Source organism: Anser brachyrhynchus, assembly GCF_964034855.1.
Source record: "Anser brachyrhynchus genome assembly, chromosome: 1".
In the NCBI taxonomy this organism is placed as follows: domain Eukaryota; kingdom Metazoa; phylum Chordata; class Aves; order Anseriformes; family Anatidae; genus Anser; species Anser brachyrhynchus.
Window position 1 is genome coordinate 115,507,768 of NC_137694.1, and position 23,172 is coordinate 115,530,939.

A 23,172-nucleotide genomic window follows, 5' to 3' on the forward strand; every position below is an offset into this window, starting at 1 on the left:
CGGGGGAGCCGAGGAACAATACGGTAGTAGGCACGAAGGAAATACTCCGAGTTACAGGGCAATCCGATACTCGCACAACACATCGCTAAGTAATTCTTTTAGCAGAATCCCAAACAGAAAAGCTACCGGGCTTTCAAATGTCCGCGCGTCCCCATTCAGACGTTTGGAGAGCGAAGGTGGGGATTGCTCCCAAATATTCCTAGATCTCATTACAGCCGGGTTCACACCCCGTACTCGGACACTGGGAAATGGTGCAAAGTGAATGCTGGGGTCCGAGATGTCAAAAGACGAGGATTGGGGTGCTGGGGATGTTGAAGGGGGGAGTCGCGCCCAGGTTGGCCAAAGGAAGGCGGACCCGTTCATAGGGATTTGCCCCATATGAGATTTGCCCGTACTTTGGGATTTCTGCGCAAAACCTCCCGAAGCTGGAGGTGGGGGGGCCCGGCGGACCCTGCTGCTATTAGTGCCGCTTATTTCCCGCTTAGCACCGCCTGCTCTCGGGGAAATCTCTCTCCAGGCCAGCGTCACAGGTAACTTGTGCTGAAACGGGGACATTTGAAGGGTTTCCTTAAAATCCACCCTCCCGGCACCGCAGCCGTGCCCACACCGGAGCCCCCACTGCCCGGCCGGGGCCGTGCCAAGCAAATTTCCACCTCCTCCGAGGAGCGATGTGCAAGCCGCTCGCTTTGTATCGGCAGCTCTTTTGGCCCCGCTCCAGTGCAGTGAGTGAAAATGCGCCTTATTTACTGGCCGGGCAGGGGGAACTCTTGGGAGTCTATTGCATCCATATGCTTACAGGGCGTAGGCTGCGCGTCTGCAAATCTCTGGGAAGACGAATTAATGTGCTTTAGTCCTTCATCTCAGCCGAAGGTTTTCCTTCGTTTCGTTTCCACCTCCGATCCGCCGGTGGATTAAATGATAAAATCATCGGCTTTAAAATAAGCTGGGAAGAATGCCGGGCTGAGCCACCGGGCGCGCTGGCGTTTGATGCGAGTTCGCGATCGCAACCCCAAATTAAAATTTCAAAGGGGAAAAAAAAAAATCTGCGGAAGCGAATGTTTTAGCCTGGGTCGGAAAATGACCTCAGAAATCGTGGGGATTTTTGGCGATGCCTCGAAACCCTACCTGCCCAGCGGCGGCTTTGGGAGGGAGCGGCTAAAACCCTCAACCCGCCTCTTCCTCGCGAAAATCAGGGCTCTTCTCAGGACGTGTCAAAACTTTTTAATTCTTTGTTGTTTCTTTTTAAGTATTAATGTCGTTATTCGTAAACCCCTCGTTTGGGTTGCAATACGGTTTTGCGACACTTGCAATTGGTAAATCGAAATAAGGGCAATCCGCACAGCACCGGGACTGGCTGGGTCGTTTGCGTTTGTCGCCGGCTCGAGAAAGAGACTGCGGGATGCCTTCGCGATCCTTTAAACTTCCCACTACAGAGGAAGCCGCATTTCGGCAGGAGAAATAACAAAAATAAATAAATAATAAATAAATGACGGCTCCTCGGAAGACTGGGAGCCTTTTCCAAACTGCGAATTGGGAAAAGGCAGTACGAAAGCGCTCCTTTTCGTTTGGCAATTGGGAGTTAATTTCCTAATGGGTGCTGAAACGCTTTTTTTTTTTTTTTTACCGGAGGGAAGGTGTTACCCCCAAAAAAGCGTCGCTTTGGGACTACAGTTTGGGGACACCCGCTCGGGCAGCCGGAGCGGCAGGCGGGGCGGGGAGGCAGGCGGCTGCTTTTGGGGCTGACCTTGGCTGGTGGCACTGCCCTGGTTAAACCAGCCTCTCCTGCGCTGGAAGCCGCAGGCTCCTGGGTGCTTGCCCGCCGGGACCGGGCAGTGGGACGAGGTCCCCGTCCCTGGGGAGGGGAATGCTGTGGGTCCCTAGGATGGGGAGCAGGGAGAGGGGCTCCCAGGGCTTCCAGACCAGGGCTATCTGCGGGACTCAAGGCAGACGTGGGACTGGGAGGGCTTCGGGGGAGCCTTTATAAAGACGACCCCAAAAAAACTTGTTTAAAACCCCAAGCTCGGGGCAGCGCCGCCCAGCCAGGTGCCAGCTTCCTCTCCGAGCGGGGCTCACGCTACGGCGGCCTCTTTTTTTTTTTTTTTTTATTTTCTTTTTCAAGAAAACTCCCTGCAAGGTCGCCGAGGGAGTTTTCTTTAGAAGCACCTGGCCCCGGTGAGAGGCAGCAGGAGAAAAACACCGTTTCCCAGCCGTGCACCGGTGTGGGCGATGTTCAAGGCTATAAACCCTGCGGGTTCGGTTGCTGCCAGCCCCAAAGCTCGCTGGCTGGCAGCACCGAGCATCCTCGCCTTTCGCCCATCACCGACCATTCACCCGAAGGGTTTAAAGCCTTCTTTTCTCCTTTCTTTCCCAAAAGGAGGCACGAAATGGCTGTGCCTTCTTCCTGCCGCCTGCGGAGCCGGCGAGGTGCCGGCACCAGTCCCCCCGAGCACCCCTTCTTTGCACGGAGGGAAGAAAAACAAACTAAATCCCCGACCAGACACACACACACACAGCCCAGTGGGGCTGAGGACGGGCCGGGAGCCTCCCCGGGGCTCTCGGCCTCCCTCGTCCAAGCGTGCCGGGCTCCTTGTCGCGACATGTGGGGGTGCGCCGCGACATGGCGGGCGAGGGGTAGCGCTGGGAGCTGACATATCCCCTGGGGCGTGCTGAGGGCCGGCGGCTGTCTGGGGAAAGAGCGCCTGTGGGAGTACCCTTGGCGGGATTCCCCGAAAAAAAAAAAAGAAAAAATAGAAAAAAAGCTCGGGCACGATGCCCCGTGCCGGGGAGAGGGGCCGCTCGGCGGGGAGGGAGGGGGAACGTGGCCCCTTCCGAGCCCCTTGCCCCGGTCTAACCAGCTCCTTGGTTCCCTTGCAGGTCTGGGCGACGCCTGGGGACAGCCGAGCAGGATAGGACCCTTGGACAACGTGGCCAAGGAGCTGGGATCCCATTTGCTTCAGGTAGTGGACGCCTTCCTCCCCTCGTACGCGCTGCGCATCGGAAACCTTGTGTTTTGGGGCGATTAACCTCCCCACCTCTCCTCCTCCTCCTCTTCCTCCTCCTCCTTCTCCTCCTCCTCCTCTTCCTCCTCCTCCTCCTCCTCCTCCTCCTCCTCCTCCTCCTCCTCCTCCTCCTCCTCCCCCGGCTTGTTAGCGGCGCCCGTGTGAAGCCTTCCCTGCCACCCAGACCCTCAAACGGGTCGGGAGAGGAGCAAAATCGAGACCCCAGATTCTTTATTTTATTTTTTCCGCGTGCGATGCTGGTGGAAGCAGCATCTCGCCCCGCACCGTCGGGTCCGAGCGCACGGTGCTCAAACGCAGCCGGGCCGGGGCAGCCCTGCCGGACCCAGCGGGCAGGCGGCGCACATCTGGATTAGATCTCCTGTTGACGTTAGCACCTGAAAATACAGTTGTTCAAAATCCTGTTGATCTGCTCTGGAATTCTTCTGAATTCCCCCTGTGTAGGTCGGAGGAGAATTTAGGAAGTCGTAGCCGGGGCGTGGATGCCAGCCGGAGGAAAAAAAAATAATTACGCTTAGCTCCATTTTTTTTTTATACGCAATTTTAATACCGCAAGGATTTTTTTCTCCCCCGATTTTAAAGACCTAGTAAACCGTAATCATTTAAAGGTCGGTTTTATTGTAGAAGGTTAATTTCTGGTCAGAGAGCTGGAGCTGTTTTCCCTGCTCGCCCGGCTGGGGACAAAAGCTGAACAGAAACCCTGCTGGCAGCGCCGCCGGCAGGGCTGGGCGACCTTTGTCCCCAGGGGATGGCTGGGACAGCTGTGAGGGGTCGCCCAAAATTTACAATGAGGTATGAGGTTGGTGGGTTTGTCGTGGAGGCCCTGCGAGTTGCCTCCTTGAATAAGGAGGGCGAGCACTTGGGGCAGAATGTCTTGAAGTGCTCTTTGGTGACCGAATAAAGTTCACGGGATTGACCGAGTCTAAAATGATCTTTCGTGGAGGTATTTCCAGCCTGGAAAAACACACTTGGACTTCTAAGAAGCTGATAGCCACAGTTTCAGAGTCATTGGTCTACCTTCAAAATGTTTGTCTAGTTATATCATACAAATCACTGCTGGCACACTTGCTCCTCCTCCGTGTTCGCCATTTTGTGTTTTGTCTGGCATTAGATGAACTTAAATAATATATGCTAATCACCTGTAATACTCATTTTACAGTTCAGTTATTTCTGAGTTGTGAATATTAAGGCTTTAATAATGCCAGCAAATCCACTGTAGACTTATTTTAAGGGTTCTTAAACTTTTCTGTATGGTTCTGTGTTTTTCTGGATGGGAAAGTTAGAGACCTACCGCACCATACAATGGAGTAATGAAAGAATTGACACAGTTTTAGTTGTGATAGTGGGTAGAGCAACTGCAGGATGGCAGTGTTTGGATGAAAAGTTATGGTTAGGGATGGAATAATTTACTTCCCATTTTAATACTGCTACAAAATTTATGTTCCAAAAAAAAAGTGAAAAAAAAAAGTGAAGGCAAAGAGTAATCTGGTTTCAATTACGTGCTGTAGAATCGTTAGTAGGCCAGAGAATAATTTGGAATATTTTCTTTTATTGGGGCAGCAGTGTAAGAGCATGAAGCATACAGGATTTTATTGCTTCTCTTTTGTTTTACGTTCAGTAATTTAAAATATGAATTAGAAATAGGTGGCTGCTTTATCTGTGTACTGTAAAAATGACATCTCTATTCCAAATACATTTTCTGGTGATGTTCATATGTGTGTATTGATCAAGGCTTCCTAAACCAACTAGAGACAGTGGATCCTTTTAAACTATATAATATAAGGTACTGTTGAAATTCTGCCTGACTTTGGGCACTGAAGAATCAAAGCGCCCCAAATCAATAGGCTGCATGTCCAAATCTTGGCCAGTTTTGGCTAACCAAAAGCATATTTTTTTCCTGTATGGATGACACAGGACAAAATGAAACTTCAGTTTTTACTCACGCAAGGAATATTTATCATCCAGTTAAGAATTCCCATCAATAAGAATTTGCATTACAAAGAAACATTAGCTGAGATTCACAGACTCTAGGCATATCACTTAATGAGCATAAATCTCTCTCTTCAAGTGTGATAAAGTTTTGAATGCTGATTGGTTTGTTCTACTTTTTTTTCCCTAAGTTCACTTTGTACATAGCAAACAGTCCTCTGTTCAGAAATGCATTAATAAAAATATAGTCAAAGAAATTTAAAGCATTGCTTACTGTATCATTAAATATATTGCAAATAGCGGTAAGCTGTGTCTGCCAATTATACCATAAAAAATGGCTTGCGTAGTGCTAGATTTTCCCCTAAGTACCACATAGCTCAGGATTTGTACTAAGTACTAAAATAACCAGAATCAACAGGAGAATGTTAACTTAAAGTGAAGCAGTAAAGCTCGCATCTGTAGGGGGAATGAATTGGATTTCACAATGTATGTGTGTGTGTCATAGAGTTTATAGGAACACCATCAGATAAAGGTTTCTATTTCTTAAATACTATATTTGCTGTTCTTTAAGTTGGATAACAATCCTTGTCCAAAACGCTTCAAACTTTTTTTTTTTTTTTCCCCACTGTAAATGGTTTATACAGTTATTTCTTTTTACCCTATGTATTTCTCTTCTACAGACTTTGGATGGCTTTGTTTTCGTGGTGGCATCGGATGGCAAAATAATGTACATCTCAGAAACAGCATCTGTACATCTTGGCTTATCTCAGGTAGGAGTGATTTATTTTTTTCATCTGTTAAATATAGATACTACATTTTGGACCTAGCACTAACATCTTGCCATACATATAGCGAGTCATTGGCTTTTAGGGGTATTCAAAGCTTCAACTTTGTTTTCTGATAAATGACCTTCCTTAAATATTCAAGTTTCCTATACTTACGACCACATCATGACTGTCTTTATATCTGTTCTTGTTCATTGTATTTTACTCCTCATTACCTTTAAGAAGGGTAATAAATAATATGATATTGCAAATTGCAGATATACGCAGAGCTTGAAACCCAAACCTATTGCCTGTGTGGTAATGCTATACATCTGAAATAAAGTTTAGAATTCAAGGCTATATGTTTTAGATTGTGTAAGATATTGAGACTTGCTATGAAATAGAGAGGAAATCTGATGTGGAACATGAGTTTTATGGTAAATGTGCTTTAGGAAAAAAAGAAAGGGGGGGCAGATTTATGAGTGTTCACATGGAATTCAGGGTAGTTTTTCCTGAGTTTTTCCAGCTCAGTGGTCTTTTCAGTAAAGCGTTTTATATGGTTGTGATAGAACTCATAAAACTCAGTTTACTACTGTTCTGCACAAGAAGTATAAGGGGTTTTTATTGTTGTTGTTGTTGGTTTTTTTTTCTTAGAAGGACATTTCTAATTTTTTGCCTTCTTGGGACAGGCGCAAGGGCAAATGGCCTGAATTTATTGCAGAGTGCAAGTTTCCATACGTTTTTGTATAAATGTATTACACAATTTCATTGGTAGCACCTGACCTAAAGCCTGCTGAACTCCAATAGATAAACGCCTAATTAATTTCACTGGGCCCCGGATGACACTTGCAAGAAACAGAACTGTTTCTTCAGAACCAGTTACAGTTGAAACACTTTTCAGAGTTAAATAAAATTAAGTGGAAAAATAAATAGCAGAGAGGAGAAGAAGAAGAAGAAGGAGGAGGAGATGAAGGTGAGAGAGAGCAATATGTTTTGTTTCAGGCAAGACAGCTGAGGAATATGCCTATGTCCAACAACAGAGAAGGGACTGAGTTGTGGAAATTATAGACGTGCTTTAGCTTTGGTAGTAATTAATATTTTTGTTTGAAAAACTGTGAAGTTCTTTGGATGCATGTTTCCAGTATTTGAATTAGAATTAGTAGCTATGAGAAAAAATAGAACACTGAAGAGATAGAAAAAGCAAGTGTATCGTCTCATAAACACCCCTTCTAAATCCAAAGGCAACTGTGATTCCTGTTTTTGTAATCTCCTTCAGAAAATGTAATTTTGATGATCAAAATTATGGCATGGATACTTTTTGTCTGCCAACTTTTAAAAATGTGTCCAGGGAATGTTCTTATTTCAAGCAGTTTGTTCATTTGAATCTGTTACAGTATAGAATGAGTTGTTTCATAACATTTAACGCATGTTGAAATTACTTTAAATATTACAGTCTTTTAGTATAAATTTTCTTCCAAATGGCTGTATTTTCTACTCTGAATCAACAGTCTTATTAAATATTTTTCTCCCTGTAATGTTTTGAAAAGATCCACAACGTAGCTAACTACTTAAATAGATTCATTTAGTCGGTATGATTGTTCCAAAGCACTGAGTGTTCCCATCTGCCCTTGAAGTAGTCTCATTGTTCTATCCTGCTTGCTGTTTGATAAGTGCTAGCTGGTCTAGGTTTTGTCCAGATTTTTTTTTTCTTTTTCTTTTGAGGAATATCATGTCCTCTTGTAGGTCTCGATATTATTCAGTCATCTGGTGAAATTAAAGACCCACAATATCAGTAGGACAATGAATAAACTTTGCCACAGTCAAGGAGAAGGGACAGAAAGCATCGTGCTGGCTTCAGTCGTCTTTAGCTGGTATGATCTTATGGCCCTCTGCACAGACTGTATTCCCTCTGTGCTGCACACATAAGTCTCTATAAGCCCTACTGCAAGATCTGCTAAGGAAAACTAAAGTATTTTGTCATATTGTTTACTGAAGTAAGGTTTCTAAGCAAAATCTCAAATATTTCGCTTTAGCGAAGATTTGTAAATGAATGGGCTGCATCCTTGAATTTTCCAGAAAGGTGTAGATCAGAGAGGACAGAGGCACGTGAAATTTAAGGGCATTTTTTAGACTCAAAACACTGAATGCTTTAACACTGAATGCAGTTTAACAACACTTTTTTATTTCCTATTATTATCATTTTTATTATTTATTTTTAAATAAAATAAAACACCTAAGCAAGGCAATGATTTTTCCCTGGCTTTTGTCATATTGTTTTATCATCTAATCCGTTCTTGATATTGCTCAATGTTCTATTTTTCAAGAGACAATTTTGTTTTAAGTAATGCTAGAATTAATTCTAGGCTTTTCCTAAATACTAACGTATTAATACATGAATACTGGGATATTCCTGTAAGCTTCCCAGGGCTCTAAATGAGTTCTTGTTCCTACAACTCTGGAAATCACTGGGAGTTTTGCCACTGTCATCAACAAGAATGAGATTGGTCTGTAGAAGCAAATTCTACAAGTCTCCCTCACCAAGTCATAATCCCACACTATATTTTCAACAAGTGCTCTTACAGAGCTCCAGCCAATACAAGCTGAGACCAGAGTGATGATAATCGTAGAAAATCTTTTAGAGAGTCCATAGAAATACCTTTTTATTAAATAATTTGACAATTAACTAGTCCACACATCAATTTCCAGTTAAAGTGCAATTTGTTTTAAAATGTATATTTGAACTAAATAAAAAGTTCATTTGAAAATATTTTGCAGGATATTCTTGGAGAACTACTACTGTAGCCTTTATTTTCTAGTATATCATGAATTTAGGTTAAGCAGAAGGAACTTAGACCTTCTGAAAAAGCCTTCATAACCAATGTTGTTAAGCTAGTTTAAAAATGTAAAAACAACATTAAGGATTGTTTTTCAGCACTACTTGACTCACTTCTGCCTGCAATTTTAGAGAATCAGAAACAATATTTCTGAAAAGACTACATCTCTATTTGTGGACCTGTTGGTTAATTTGTGGGTTTGGATTTTGATCAACCTTTCCACTCAACTCTAACAGTAAATATTGTAAATACTGATGGTTAGGACCCCTTCCTCCGTCTAATTTCAATTGGCCTCAGATCATTGTTGAACTGACTTGTGCTAGCTGAGATAGAGCCAACTCCTTGCCTCTTTTTTCCATGGGTAGTAAATAGGTTCAAATTCCCCAAATATTCCGCCCCCCTCCACACCTCCCTCCCCCCACCCCTGAGTCCAGAGACACAGAATGGAAAAGAAAATCCTCTTAGGAAATAATGGTGAATTATATATATATATATATATTTTAATTGTGAAAGTCTGGACCTTATTCCAGCCATTTTCTGTGTCCACGAGGGAGCCAAGCTTATCTTTGACTTTTGATAAATCTTGAAATATTTAACCACAAACATCTGAACTTTTCCAAGAGTTTATTTTACTTTCGTCAAATAAGTATATGAAAGGCAAAATATGTAATTATTTGCTCTAGAATCCATCTACTTAGTCCTCTGTGTTTATTATGAATCATTTCTTGGCAGGAAAAAACTGTGCAGCTGAGTTACACATAAAAAAGCTCTTAGTAGGAAATAGCGATATTTGGTAGTAAGCAGGTATTTACAGATATTAAAAAGCTGCATCGAGGAAGCTGGTTTAATAAGCCTGAGGCATGGGATTTTAGAAGGTTTATGAATTGAACCATATAATTTATTTTTTTAAAGTTTTCAGTGTTTCATTGTAGGCTTTAAAATAGCATGCATATACTATGTGTAGCAGGAGACTGTGGTCAGTTTCAAAATTATGTATACATATTTTGGTTATTTGACTCCTATTTAGTCCCCTGTCTTTGCTGATGGCTTTATGTTTCCACTAGCATTTTGACAATCAATTTTGGTTTCAGTGTTGTATACTCACCTCCCACTGACTTTGCTGGGGTTGCGAATGCATACATCAGGGTAGAAAACATTCCTACATACGTAATGAGAAAATCTAGTCATTAGCTTGATAAAGCACTTCAGTTTTCAACTTTAGATATAAAACTAAAATATTTTTATTTATGAAAATTATGTGATGAAAATGAAATTTTGAATAAAAATATGACCTTGGGCCCAGTCCTGTGAATCCTGTGAACCAATGATTACTTCAGTCAGTAGTTCTTTTGCAATAGGCAGCTACTTTTGGAAAAGCAAGAGATACCCATGTGTCATACTTGTAAGAGAGTAGATACATGTCAATGTGGTTATGATTATACTTAGTAATGGCAGAGTTGCAATAAGATCTTCTTGATTACTACAGTTGATATTGCCAGTCAGGTTGGTTGGCGTTGTTTCCGTAAGAAAGTCTTTTTATTGAAGGGATAGATAGTTTGCACATGGCTATCTGTGAATGATTTTTTTTGGAAGCTGAAAAAGAACAGAGTCATAAATGATGCTCTTTTCAGTTCGAACACTGATCACAACTGTGAATTTCTCCAATGACTGTTTTTTTCTTGTTCTGGTTAACTAAGTGTAAAGGCCAATGAAATGCCCGTCAGCATAAGAATTATTAGTTTTATGTGTCTGTAGGTGATTATGATACGTACAGACTTAGCTATAGACACTTACAAATGTGTTTTCCCCCATATAATTAAAAACAAACAGAAACAGCAAAAAGCATGAGTCACAGTGAGATTGTACAGTTTCCTCCCTCCCTCACCACTAAAGCTTGAAGATGGAGTTACTAAAACAGGTTCCCACTGTTATAATCCTGAAAAATAACAGTCACTGCTTTTTATTATATTCATTGCATATTATTAAAAATAATATATATAAATGAATCAACATAAATAATCCCCTTCCCTTCCCTTCCCTTCCCTTCCCTTCCCTTCCCTTCCCTTCCCTTCCCTTCCCTTCCCTTCCCTTCCCTTCCCTTCCCTTCCCTTCCCTTCCCTTCCCTTCCCTTCCCTTCCCTTCCCTTCCCTTCCCTTCCCTTCCCTTCCCTTCCCTTCCCTTCCCTTCCCTTCCCTTCCCTTCCCTTCCCTTCCCTTCCCTTCCCTTCCCTTCCCTTCCCTTCCCTTCCCTTCCCTTCCCTTCCCTTCCCTTCCCTTCCCTTCCCTTCCCTTCCCTTCCCTTCCCTTCCCTTCCCTTCCCTTCCCTTCCCTTCCCTTCCCTTCCCTTCCCTTCCTTTCCTTTTCCTTCCCCCTTTCTTCCTCTCCTTTTCTTAATCTTTTCCTCTTTCCCTCCCACCCCTTTCTTTTTATCTTTCTCCATCTCTCCTCTTCTTTCATCTTTACTCTTTCTGTCCCTTTTGCTTTATTCAGTGAAATTTTACTCTGGTTAGACTATCAGGTCAGTGTTGGTGTTTTTGTTTTTGCAGGGAGGGGTTGTTGGAAAGAAGAAGTGGGGAATAGATGGCTAGAAAAAAAGGTTAGTTTGCATAGTCTTGGGAAGAGACATTCCATGAATAATGCAGAAAATGGAACTATGAGAAACATTTTCAGAAAAAGATTTCTTTGTGGAGTAGACAATTTCATTTATTCCAAAGAAAAGGCAACTCACACATCTTAGCAAATCAGTAGGACTGGCTCAGAAGAATAGGTTAAATTACTTCACCTCGCAGCTGTCTCTGATCTTGGGGGCCCAAGGCACATCAGGCCACACTGAACAATTGGGCAGCCTGACACTAATTTAAAACACAGGCTCAAAGTATTGGTTCACTCCTTAAATCAATTACTGCATCTATCTGGAGACTTTTGTGGTGAGTTTTATACGTGGCAAATAGAGTTAGCAAAAAGGACATACGGTGTACGCCGCTCATTTTTTGCACAACAGTTATTATGGGTACAACAGTGGGAAAGATAGAAATACATTCCTGTGCGAGCAAAGTTCAAGTGAGAAGAGAGAGTACAGATATTTAAGATAGCTCTCTTAGTCTTTTTAATGTGCATGTTTACTTAAAGCAGCAAAGGCTCAAGCCAGTGCTCATGAAAATCTATGGAAGTCTGTCTTTTGAATTCACTGGCTACCGTTCTGAGCCCTATGTACTACTGTGGATTGAATGTCGTGGACGATCTGAAAAGACACAAAAGAAATGTGTAAGTCTAGCAGTTTGGCTCCGAAGGCTCAACTGTCAGTGGAATGCAGGTGATGGTTTCTGGGAACCTGTCAAACTTTTTTTTTTTTTTAGATATCTGCCATTCTGAGAGACATTAATACAGATCAAAGATTTTATCCCATTTTGTGGCAACCTAGCATTTCTACAGCTGCTCTAGTCTATCACTTCATTCACCAGCTCTCTCCACTAGCAGCTCTTCTGTGTCCAGATCATCATCAGAAATTCCCACAAAAGCCCCTAAAATGTTAGTTACTGCTAAACAAGGAAGTTTAAGGAGTATAATTTGGAACAAGTTTTTGATACATTTGACTTATGTTTAAAAAATGGTGTGTGGTTACCCAGATGCAGTATATGCAGGTCACTTCAGAATGTTTGGGGGATAGGAAAGGAAAAAGGGGCAGCAGCACTGCTTCATGTGTTACATGTCTCTTCACAGGTGGAGCTAACTGGTAATAGCATTTATGAGTATATACATCCTTCTGACCATGATGAGATGACAGCTGTTCTTACTGCTCACCAGCCTCTTCATCCTCACCTCTTACAAGGTACTTGTGTGATCTGTGGTCAAACTACCATTGGAAAACTAAAAAAAAAGTAACAACTCTAGGCTGTGACCAGTTCATATTTATCCATTATGAAGCTGTGTATGCAAATGGAGGAGGAGCATGAACCTGAAACTATGATCCAAGATTTTGGTTTGTGGCAGTAAAGAGAATAAGGTATCCTAGATTAAATAATGCTTTTCATGTCGTGGAGTCCCTGCAGTTTTAAACTGTTATTAAGATTTTGCCCAGTGGTAATTTCCTCTCTTGATTTGTCATCACCGGTGAGGTTGCAGGAATGTTGCAACTGTCTAGGTGTGCACAGCTGCAGCTATGTGGTCTTAGGGAAAAAAATAAATAAATAATACGTTAAGCAATTTGGAAATAGGTGGACACTTTTAATATTATAAAAGCAACTGTTAAATCTGAGATTTGTATGAAAACCCAGAGTTAATATTCTCCACTGTAGGAAGAGGAAAAATGGGTTTTGTAAATGACCTACATTTAGAAGCTCTCATATAAAAAGTGATCTCTCCGGGAAAATAATGTCCTCTTGCCTTGATGCTGGATCACTGATTCACCAAGCCTCTCCACACATCCCGTTCAGGTGCTGCAGATGATTCACCCACGCGTACCCATACAGCATGGTGCTAAGCTGGATGGAGTGTCAGGGAAGACAGCAGAACTCTTATTATGTGACCGCCTGGATCAGACTGTCCACACTGGCTGTGCTCAGACACCACACATAAAAATTAACCTGACCCTTTGTGTATTGTTACTTCAGTATTGTTGCTACTATATAATTAACAAACTTATGTGCATCTTTACACCACCTCCAGTAGGTTTCGTTTCCCATCGGGCAATTCTTTGAGCTTTAAAATATTGGAATGATTTGGCTCCATTGTACAATGTGCTTTCACGTATATTTCACAATTGCTTGATCAGTTGAAGCTCACATCCTGCTAGAGCTTTTACTGGGCTTCTTAAAACACAGCTCCTAAAAGCATGAGGAGCATTGAGTTTGCACTACCTCCCTGTTCAGGAGCTGGAGGTTTTTTCACAGTCCTGGTACCTGTGCGGTTTCTGTACTTGGCGACCTCACCACAGTTCCGACCACTGTGATTCCCTCAGCACTACTCTCTGAATGCAGGGGAGCTGAATGTTCCTGGGAGCATACGCAGTGCTCTGAGTGGTATAAACGAAAGAACTACCATAACCGTCTTCTCTCTTCCTCCTCCCCAAGCAGATTCTCTTGTGTACCTCCCTGTGTCTTGAAAAACAAACTCTTCTTTCTCTTGGACTCTTCTGATTCTAGTTGCTACTTGACTATTTCATAGTTTTCTCATTCCTTTGTCAGGGATTTTTTTTTTCCAATTTTGACGTTTAAAAAGAAAACAACACATTTTATTCTTGTCCTACTTTACTGATGAGTGGAGGGGTTGCCTCTGGTATAAATCCATGACTTTTAATGAAGTTCTGCTGGTATCTGGAATTGGTAGTAAGACCTTTTTATAAACACTCTCTTGTCAATGGCAATGGTGTCAAGGTTTTGTTGATTTTTATTTTATTTTATTTTAAAGTTTTACAGATTTAAAGTCACCTGCAACTGATCTGAATTGTTTACTATGTCAAGTACAAATTATGACTCTGGTTCACCAGAAGTAAGACAGTGCATTAGTACTGCAGTCCCAGAAGTTTTTTTTTTTTATTCAGAAATAGTTATTGCCTGCTTCTTACTCACATTTGGATGTCTTTGGATGCTTATTTTGCCTGTTAGCATTTCTTTTCTGAAATAATCAGATCCCTCTCATTTTAGCTACTAATGGTCAATTATTTATTTCATGAACAAGTTCTCCTCACTGTGAAGTATAATTCTGTTCTGTTTTGGTTGTGTTTGAAAAGATTTTACACACAATTGAAACTGTTAATTTCAGTTTACTTGCAACTGTTTCAGTATGAAATTCTGCTGGTGACTAGCCCCAGTTATATGCCTCATTCTCTGTAGCTTGCTTTACCTCTTTCTATATAGATGCTGTTTGTTATTAGCATCAAGCTCTGGGTTCTCAGTAGTGCAAAAGGTAAAGGAAAATTTACTTTGAAATGTGATCCATTTATATGTGTCTTGTTTTGTGTAAAATTTTGTGTAGCAAAGGAAATTGATAACAACATCAAAACAACAGCATCTTATTTGGAATCCTAGACTTGGGAGATAAATAAAGGAGTTAAGCTGTGTTCTGGATTGTATAGGGATTATTTTATGCAAATCTTACTTCTGTGTGTCTCTTTCCCATACAAAGCATAGAGCTGGTGTATTAAAATGTGCAGAATCCATAGCTAAACAGAGTGAGCAAGTATTTATTTATGTCTTCCCTGTGCCAGTGGTTCCCTTTCCTGCAGTGTAAACATTAAATCTTAAGGTATAATTTAAAATTGCCTGGCACATAGAAATCATAGCAGGTTTCCTGTGTATCTTCAGTGAAGTCCTGAAACCTATTAAATAAATGGTAGGAAGGAAGTGACTTCTGTTTGTATCTTAGTAGATATTCTGAATATTTAAATAAAATATGGAGTTCTACAAGTAACTTAGTACCTAGGGAAGTTGAGTGAAAGTGGCTTTATTTTCTAATAAAAGGGAAAACAGATTTTAAAAGAGCATTTTTTTGTCATTTCATTTTGATTTTTTCCTCTTCTGATCTCTTAAAATGTGTCTGAATCATCAAGTCACTGGGTTGAATAAAAAGTTTCCCTTTTTAATTTTGCTATTTTTTAGATCTCTCCAATCTGTGGAATTACTCAGGAGTAAAATCAATGTTGCACAGCAGACACAGACATTCATAACACAAATTTGCAGCATGGCTCATTTAACTTTACTTGCTCAGGATGTATTCTTCAGCTAATTCTCAGATATGTATAAATATTTTTAGTTCAGTTGTTATTTCAACAGTTGTAGCTGGGTAAGATCTATTATAGTAGAAATAAAATCACAAGTGCAGGCATACATATCTATACTTTGTATTCTGCTACTGGTATTAAATAATACAAAGTACAGGTTATTTTTGCCCTCCAGTTTTACAGTCTTTGTAAGTTTCTATGCTCTCCCCTTATTTCTTCATTTGCTTTTTATCTTCTTCATTTTCCTTTGTTATTCTCTTTTAATCTTCCCTGTATTTCCCGTGCTTCATCAGCTTCATATAAGCTTTTCTAAAAGACAGATATTACATAAGAAAGGTGGAAGCCTTGCAGCTGTTGAGCTCTAGAAGTCTTATTTATGTGAGTTTTATTTCTCAGGGAAAAGGAAATTATTGCTCAATGCATAAAATCAGACATAGTGGGGATTTCTTTATATAATGCTCCCTGTCACATTATTTTTCTTCAGATATCTCAGTCATCTACTTAAACAAGATATATTAATGTTAAAAGTATAAGCCTTCTTAAATCACAACTTTTTAAGTTTTTAAAACTTGGCTTATAGTTCCTAATGTTTCAGGTACAAGGCACGTCTCCAAACATAAAGAGTAGATGCCTTATTATTTTAAAAGAAAGTGAAAATTCTTGAATAATCACATACCTCCAGGAGTTTGGATTTCATAGGAATTTTAAATGTAATAAAATTTGGGAACATGGAAGATGATATACTAGCTGTTGTGTCATCTCTATTCAGACAATGCAGTAAGGACATAAATCACGTTATGGTAAGGAAAGTTTTTGGCCCAAGAAACTGGAAGATGGCAACTCTCAGAAGCATTGAAAAATCATAAAGGACAAGCAGCTCAGTGTGAGCTCCGATGGTGATGCTGTAGCCAAAAGGGGTGCTGTGAAATCTTTGTGCATATAAGAAGTGGAATAGTGAACAGAAATAACAAGGGTGACTGATTGCATTTTTTGTACGGTATTAGTGAAATGGACACTGGATTTTTCTGCATAATTCTGTTGTCCACTTAAAAAAAAAAAAAAAAAGTACTAATTGGAGAAAGTACAGAAGAGAACCACAAAAATGATTGAAGGATTGGAAAAGCTTATAATGAGAGATGAAAGAACACCATCTGTTTGATTTTTCAAAAAGAAGATTGGGAGGTGACTTGATAACTGTGTCTGCTTACTTCCAAGGGAAGAAAATACTGGGAACTAAAGGACTGTTTTAGAAGAAAAAAAAAAACATATCAAGGACCAATGTCTGTGAACTGAAATCACAAAAGCTCAAATTAGGATAATGCATACATTTATAACTAGGGGTTTGATTAACCACAGGAACAAAATACTAAGGGAAGCAGTGGTTTCTTCCTCTTTTGATGTCTTCAGATCAAGGGTGTATGCCTTTGTATAAGATACATTTTAGGCGAACAGAAGTTACTGATCTCAGCACAGGAGTAACTCCCTGAAGTTTAATGAACTGCAATGTACAGGTTAGACCTATGATCTAATGTTCCTTTCTGGTGTTTAAAGTCTATAAGCTATGACTCAATGAAAGCCATAAGCCCCATGGTCTGTGGAGGCTTTGGAGAATTTCAGCTTTAACTTAAAAAGTCTTTAAGCTGCCTACTTATTTGCATGACCAGCACTGAAAATGTAAAGCAATATGTACTGATCCTTTGCTATGAAAGAAGCTAACAGCTGGATTCTCCTTCTCAGGGTGGCTGGGGTAGGGAAAAATACCCTCTGAAATACACATCAGTTGTGGGTATGCCTCAGCGAATCGTCTCACATGAGTCTTTAGTCTGGCTTTGCACTTGCTATGAGAAAATGAATCCATTATATTCAACTGGAATAGGTTAGCAAAAAAAAAAAAGAAAAAAAAGGATATCTTTTCCAAATGATGTGTACTGGCAGTGCTCAGGTTTCAGATGACTTCACTGGTCCTTTACTCCTTTCCAAATACTGCTTATAGCATTTGCAGCCTGCAGCATGTTTCTGTGACCTGGTTTAGTTCTATACCTGTGAATCCTTACACCTCAGTTTGGCACTCCCCACCACCTGTATCTGTTGCACAGGCTGATATCAAGATTCATGGGCTTCCATGCAAACATATGCAGTACTTTGGTAACAGAAATCCAGGAGTTGTTCTGTGGTGTAGTGTTAAGAAATGGATTTCTTAGCATCTGGAGATGTGGTTTTGATGTATGCTGTCTTCTCTGGAGCACCTGAAAGCTTCTCTTTTCTGTTTCTTCCAGTAGTGGGACAAACAGACTGGGTCCACTGGATGAGATTTTCCTACTGGGGCAGAAGGTGGTCATCAGTCAGGGAGGATGGGCCCCAAGATGTGGGGATGCTAGTTTAAAAGCAATTATTCAGTCTTGGAAGACTGCAAGGCTACGTTTCTGACTGACTGTAGAGGCTCAATGCATGCTGCCCATCTCCCCCACTTAGCGGAGGAGACCAAGTAGGTTGTGGTGCCATGCCAAACCCTGCCTGACCAGCAGCAGCTCCAGAACTTCATGGAGACATGTGAGGAGTTTGCCCCTCTTCTCACCTCGCATCTAGCATAGACCTAAACTTCTGTCAGTCTCATAAGTCTGATCTGCTAGTGGTCAGTAGCAAACCATTTTGGTGCTAGCCTGGTGGGAAATACAATACCAACGGAGGTTTGTGAAACAATTGCTACATGCTACCTTTTTTTGGCGGGGTGATAAACGTTGTCAAGGTGTCTGAAATAGAGTCTGGCTGTTTCAGGGAGTGAACAAGGAGATTACACCAGAACTGTTGACTACACACAGCTCCCCCTTGCGTGCTTTTTAGAGGAAACAACATTATGAAACAAACCAGGCTGCACGTACTAACATAAGTGGGGATTTTATGCCCTCCAAATAATGCTGCTATCAAAAGTGTGTCTGTAACAACCATTTTTCCTAACAGTTTTCTTTAACAGTTAAAAGAGCAGCATAGTGAGGTAGGCTTGTAGCAAGACAGTAACACTCACAAAACTATCTGGAGGATGTTGGGAAATGCTGTACCTCCTGAACCGTATCTATAAGAATAAAGCTGGAAAATTTTGTATGAAACATCAGGGTAAGGAAAGCTGGGTATGACTAGTCATCTCTCACCACTGCAGCAGAATACAAGCAAGCAAGCCAGGGAAATTGGAAATATTTGTATTGCAGGTAGAGTGAGAAAAAAGAGCAATACTGAGAGGGATTCAGCACTTTATATTGCTCTTCCACGTGTGTACTTGGAGTCAGCTCATTTGAAACAGTGTGTCTTTTATTGGTTTCACGTGTCTTTTTCTGAGATTTCCATACTTTAAAACAGCTACAGCTTCACAACCTTTGACTTGCACACCAAGGCATGGTGTACTAAAAGCAGTTTATTGACATATCCCAGAGTAGACAAAGGGAAAGAGGAATACTATAGTTATTACCATGGACATACCGATTGTTTCCTAACAACTGCATAATTCTTATGTGATGTGTTATAAGCCTAATGTAGGTAATACAAACAATATGGAACACATTGTGTCTGGCTCTCCAGCTTTTGGGGCACCGTTTCAGTCCAGCTAAGAAGTAAATGCCAGTTCATACTTTTCCTCTAGAGGAAGACCATTTTCCCTACACACATCTTGTTTGATACCAACAGAACAGAACAGAACAGAACAGAAAAGTGTATGTCGGGAAAGCTCTTTTGTTACTCTGGTTAAAAGATTTTTGTTCTTGTAACACATATGCAAAAAAGACAAAAGTTGACAGGTTTTTTTTTTTTGATTCATTTAAAAATACAGGAGAATTGTTATTGGTTTAACATTATTATTGGTTTAACGTTATTATTGGTTTAACCATTGCTAATGGTTTAACATAATGACCCTGCCACTGATGGAGTAATTTTGAACTAGGGAAATCTAGAAAACATTATTATTTTGGATGTACAAAAGTGGAAAGAAGGGCAGATTGCTGGCACCCCACTAATTTTTTTTTTTTCATTAGTAATTAGCAGTAAAGAATATCAAGAGAGTAGAGCGTTTCAAACTATAATAGATAGACTTTTCCTTTCTGCCTACTGCCCTGCTGAGTTTCTTCTCTAAATAAAGGTTTGGAAGCATCGCTTATAGGAAAAGAAAATTTGGGTAAATGCTGAATCTGGATGACAGGAATGATAATTGAGACAATTTACTCTCTGCAGCACTGACAGGATTCTGGACACAGTCAGAACACAGAACAAACTGTCCAAATGGAGAGGAAATTTGGGCAGCTCTTGCAAGTTTGGAACTCAAAGACAGAGGTTAACAACAGAGCTGATTTCTTTCCTACCACAGCAAGAGCATTACCAGGACAAAACAAGTCAGCCCACAAACTTCACTTTTCAACTTCGTATGTGCTTAGGAACTTGCTATCTATGTATACAAAATCTGCATTTTTGAAACGTAAGGCATATATATTTTATCATTTAACTGGTGCCACTCATTTACTGAAAAGAGGTATTCTCAAAGGTATACACTTCAGGCTGTAACCTGCACGTGTATATGTGATACTGCAGTGCAACAGGGAGAAGGGAAAGTAATTGTTTTATTTCTTCTCTCTTATTTGGAATCTAGTTTTGACCACACAATCCAAGAAAGAGTGGGGAAATGTGGTGTTCACGTATCTCTTTGCATGCAGTATTTCAATTAACATAATAATTTTATTCGCAGACTCACTCTGGCACTGTTCTTTCCAGCATGGTAAAAATAAAGATGGTGGTCAGTATGAAGCAGTCCTGCAGGTTTCACTCCTGATTTTCTACTAGCTCATTTACAGGCCAACTCTGAATGAGGGAAGTCCATCACAGGCATTTGCAAGCCCATTCTCACCCTGGCTCTGTTGGTCAATCCTGGATTCCCAGCTTCAAGGATATCCCTAGAACCATGCATGCTATTGTATAAGCATCTCCGTTGTATGCTCCCTACAGTGCTTTTACCTCTTCCATGTTCTAGAAGTTGGGCTCACCCACATTCAGAATGAAGGACTGGGAGTTGTGGCATTTTGTCTCTTCTGTGTCTTACAAAAGCCATAGCCTTGTTATTCTGAAAAAAAAAAAAAAAAGAAAGAAAAAAAAAGAGGCTAGCCAAGATGCTTGCATGCTCTTTTAGTTAGCATTGTGCTGTGTGGGACCCAGATGCTTTGCGGATTACACAAGAATAAGAGCAAAACATGTGCAACTTTATAATGTAGAGGAGGTAAGATGAAAATAACCAACTGAAAGGGTAAAAATATGCAGGGTGTTTGGGGGATGGGCAGTAAAGTGTTATCCAGACATGAACTTGTGCTATCTGTGTTTCCACCCTGTAAAACAGTCCAGCAGTGACAAGGAGAGCAGTTTATCGCACATTCATGCCTCAACACTAGAGGAAGGCATGTGTTGCAGGAGGGAAAGTAGAAGCAGGTAACTGTGCACCTAGACTTCAGTCTAGGTGTGCAATTTCAAAATGGTTTTCTTCTCCCATACTATAGCTGACCTTTGAAATTAAAACCAAGCTGCCCTGCAGAGCAAACAGGAATCAAGATCTTAATTGATGTGGCACATCATTAGCTGCGTCAAAAGCTCTCAGTTTTAATGATGTTTCATAATCTTTTGTAATGATAGATGAGGCATACATTTTAAAAACAGTACATGGTGCAGCAGTGTGCAGATTGCATATATATGTATATTAATTTATGAAGTGGTTCTATAACAAAACGGTGCCATATTTTGCTACTATCAAAACTTGGGTACTTTGGGAAAGAGATATAAAAAAGTAGCTTTTACCTTACAGAAAATAAAGACTTGAGAGGTGAAGCTGTGGAAAAAAATATGATGATCTTTTCTCAGTCCACAGTACAAACAGCATGCAAACCACAGAACTTTGTGACTGCTTTCTTTCAAAAGAGATGAAAGATGGAGTAGAAAGCAAAGATGGATTTCATAGTTTCACCCCCAGGGATGGACAATTCTGGCTTCCATAAAGCTAACCATAATTTCATAGAAATGTTTGGAGAATCCCTTTTGGCAGTCTTGTGCATTATGAGTGAACAAATGCACAAATTCTTTATCCAAAATAACAAAACTCATTTTCTGTACCATGACATTTATTCTGTTTACAAGAGTAAAAAAGTACAAATCTGTAAAATATAAACAGGCAATTTTGTTCCTGAGTAGTGCTTGCAGTCGAAATGTATTGTTTGATATACTAGGCAAGGAAAAGAAAAGGCATAACTGAGATGGCATACTTTGTAAAAATTATGTTAAGAGCTGTCAGAAATATATCATCAGTATGGCCAGAGACAACAATGTTTCTCTGCAACCTCCTTTACAGGTTGCTCTGTGTGGATGTTAACAAACAGATAAATCTGGGGTGGGATTTGAATTAAGCCATTTACTCTCTGCATTATTTATAATTCTTTTAATCAATTAAATTGTAGCGGTGCTTCAGAAAGGGAGCTTCTGTAAGATGACCAAGTAGTATAGTAGTATATTAGTGGAATAGAAAAACTTCTCTGAATTCGATAAGGGAAACATAGAGTTTGTCTGAAAAATAAACAATGATATATTTGAAATGACCATCTGGGACATGGATAAGGATTCTACCTTGCAGTGTATCCCCCTGGAAAACTCATTATAAATGATACCTCAAATTTAGTGCCTACTAAAATATCGATAGTAGCCTTACTGAAAAAGCCAGGATCTCAGTAACCTCAATTACACTTTTCCAAAAAAGAGAATCAGAAAAGACAGAGAAATCTGCACAAAGTATATAATAATGTTGATCAAAACCAGTGTTTTACTTGCATCAGTTTTTATTTCCATGTATTGCCAATCACCCAGTTGGGGAAAGTGTAAAATTAGAATTCCAGGATAAAAACTGAGAGACTTGCAGATCACTCTTAAATAGATTTCAGTAAGAGTTTGTGGAGCAATGAGGAGAGGACAATCACTTTCAAATGTTAAACATTGATACAGAGCAAACAAAATCAGAAATTTACTACCATGAAGAAATCCAAGTTATAACAAGTATTGGAAATGGCTGGAATAGAAAACTGACCTGAGATCACATTCCATGACTGGATCAAGAAGAGTAGTATGCCAAAAATGAGAGGGTAAATATTTAGAAAGAACCCTAAAGCTCTGCTTTTCATCTCTAATTCCTGTAGTAGATAAACACAACATCAATAAGTTCTGGGAAATGTTAAAAGCTGTATTAAGACAGTTGGTCTTCTTTTCAGGAAGCTATCATCAGAGCATTTCAAGATACTTTGCAATTTAGAAGTGGGGGAAGAGTTTTCTTTTTAGCTATACCAGCTGTTGAGACTTCTTCTTAACTCACCTTCTGAAAAAAGCTTGAACAGAAGAACACACAAGCTTTGAAAATTATTCAACTCATGAAAAGAAGTATCAATTTTCCAATTACTTTAAAATTGTTTAGAAGAGGGAAATAAGTTACATTCACGTAAATGGAGAAAAATTGATACTGACATGGAAAGTAAAGGTGAAGATGGGAAAAGCAGTGCCATGCTGCGATACTTACATCCATAAAGGAAAGCTGCATTAAAACCTTTCACAGAGATACACAGCTGTTTGTCAGAATTATAGACAGCTAGGACAAATGCTAGAGAAGGTGCAATTAAACTTAAATTTCATCATATGTGTTGGACTTACTGGAATAATAGGTATTTGAAAGAAATAGCACTAAGAGATCCAACAACAGTGAAATTTATCATGCATTGAAACAAAATTTCACATCTCTGTGTGGTGACTGCTCACTTCTTTGAAACCTAAGCTGGCTGTTTCCTAAATATATTCATAAACTACTTGCATAGGAGAAGCAGAACACCGTAGTATTCTGGAAAAAACAAACAAACAAAC

General features: G+C 40.3%; 1 protein-coding gene across 2 annotated transcripts in view; it reads left to right on the forward strand.

Annotated features, from left to right (window-relative positions):
- SIM2 (SIM bHLH transcription factor 2) overlaps positions 1–23,172 on the forward strand; it is a gene marked incomplete at its 5' end in the record, with an annotated part of 59,548 nt that overhangs the window by 4,150 nt on the left and 32,226 nt on the right. For both annotated transcript variants that reach the window (XM_080602824.1, XM_080602825.1), the window contains 3 exons: positions 2,875–2,957; positions 5,627–5,716; positions 12,264–12,372. In XM_080602824.1, the coding sequence (XP_080458950.1) occupies positions 2,875–2,957; positions 5,627–5,716; positions 12,264–12,372 (282 nt within the window). The remainder of the gene's footprint in view (positions 1–2,874; positions 2,958–5,626; positions 5,717–12,263; positions 12,373–23,172) is intronic.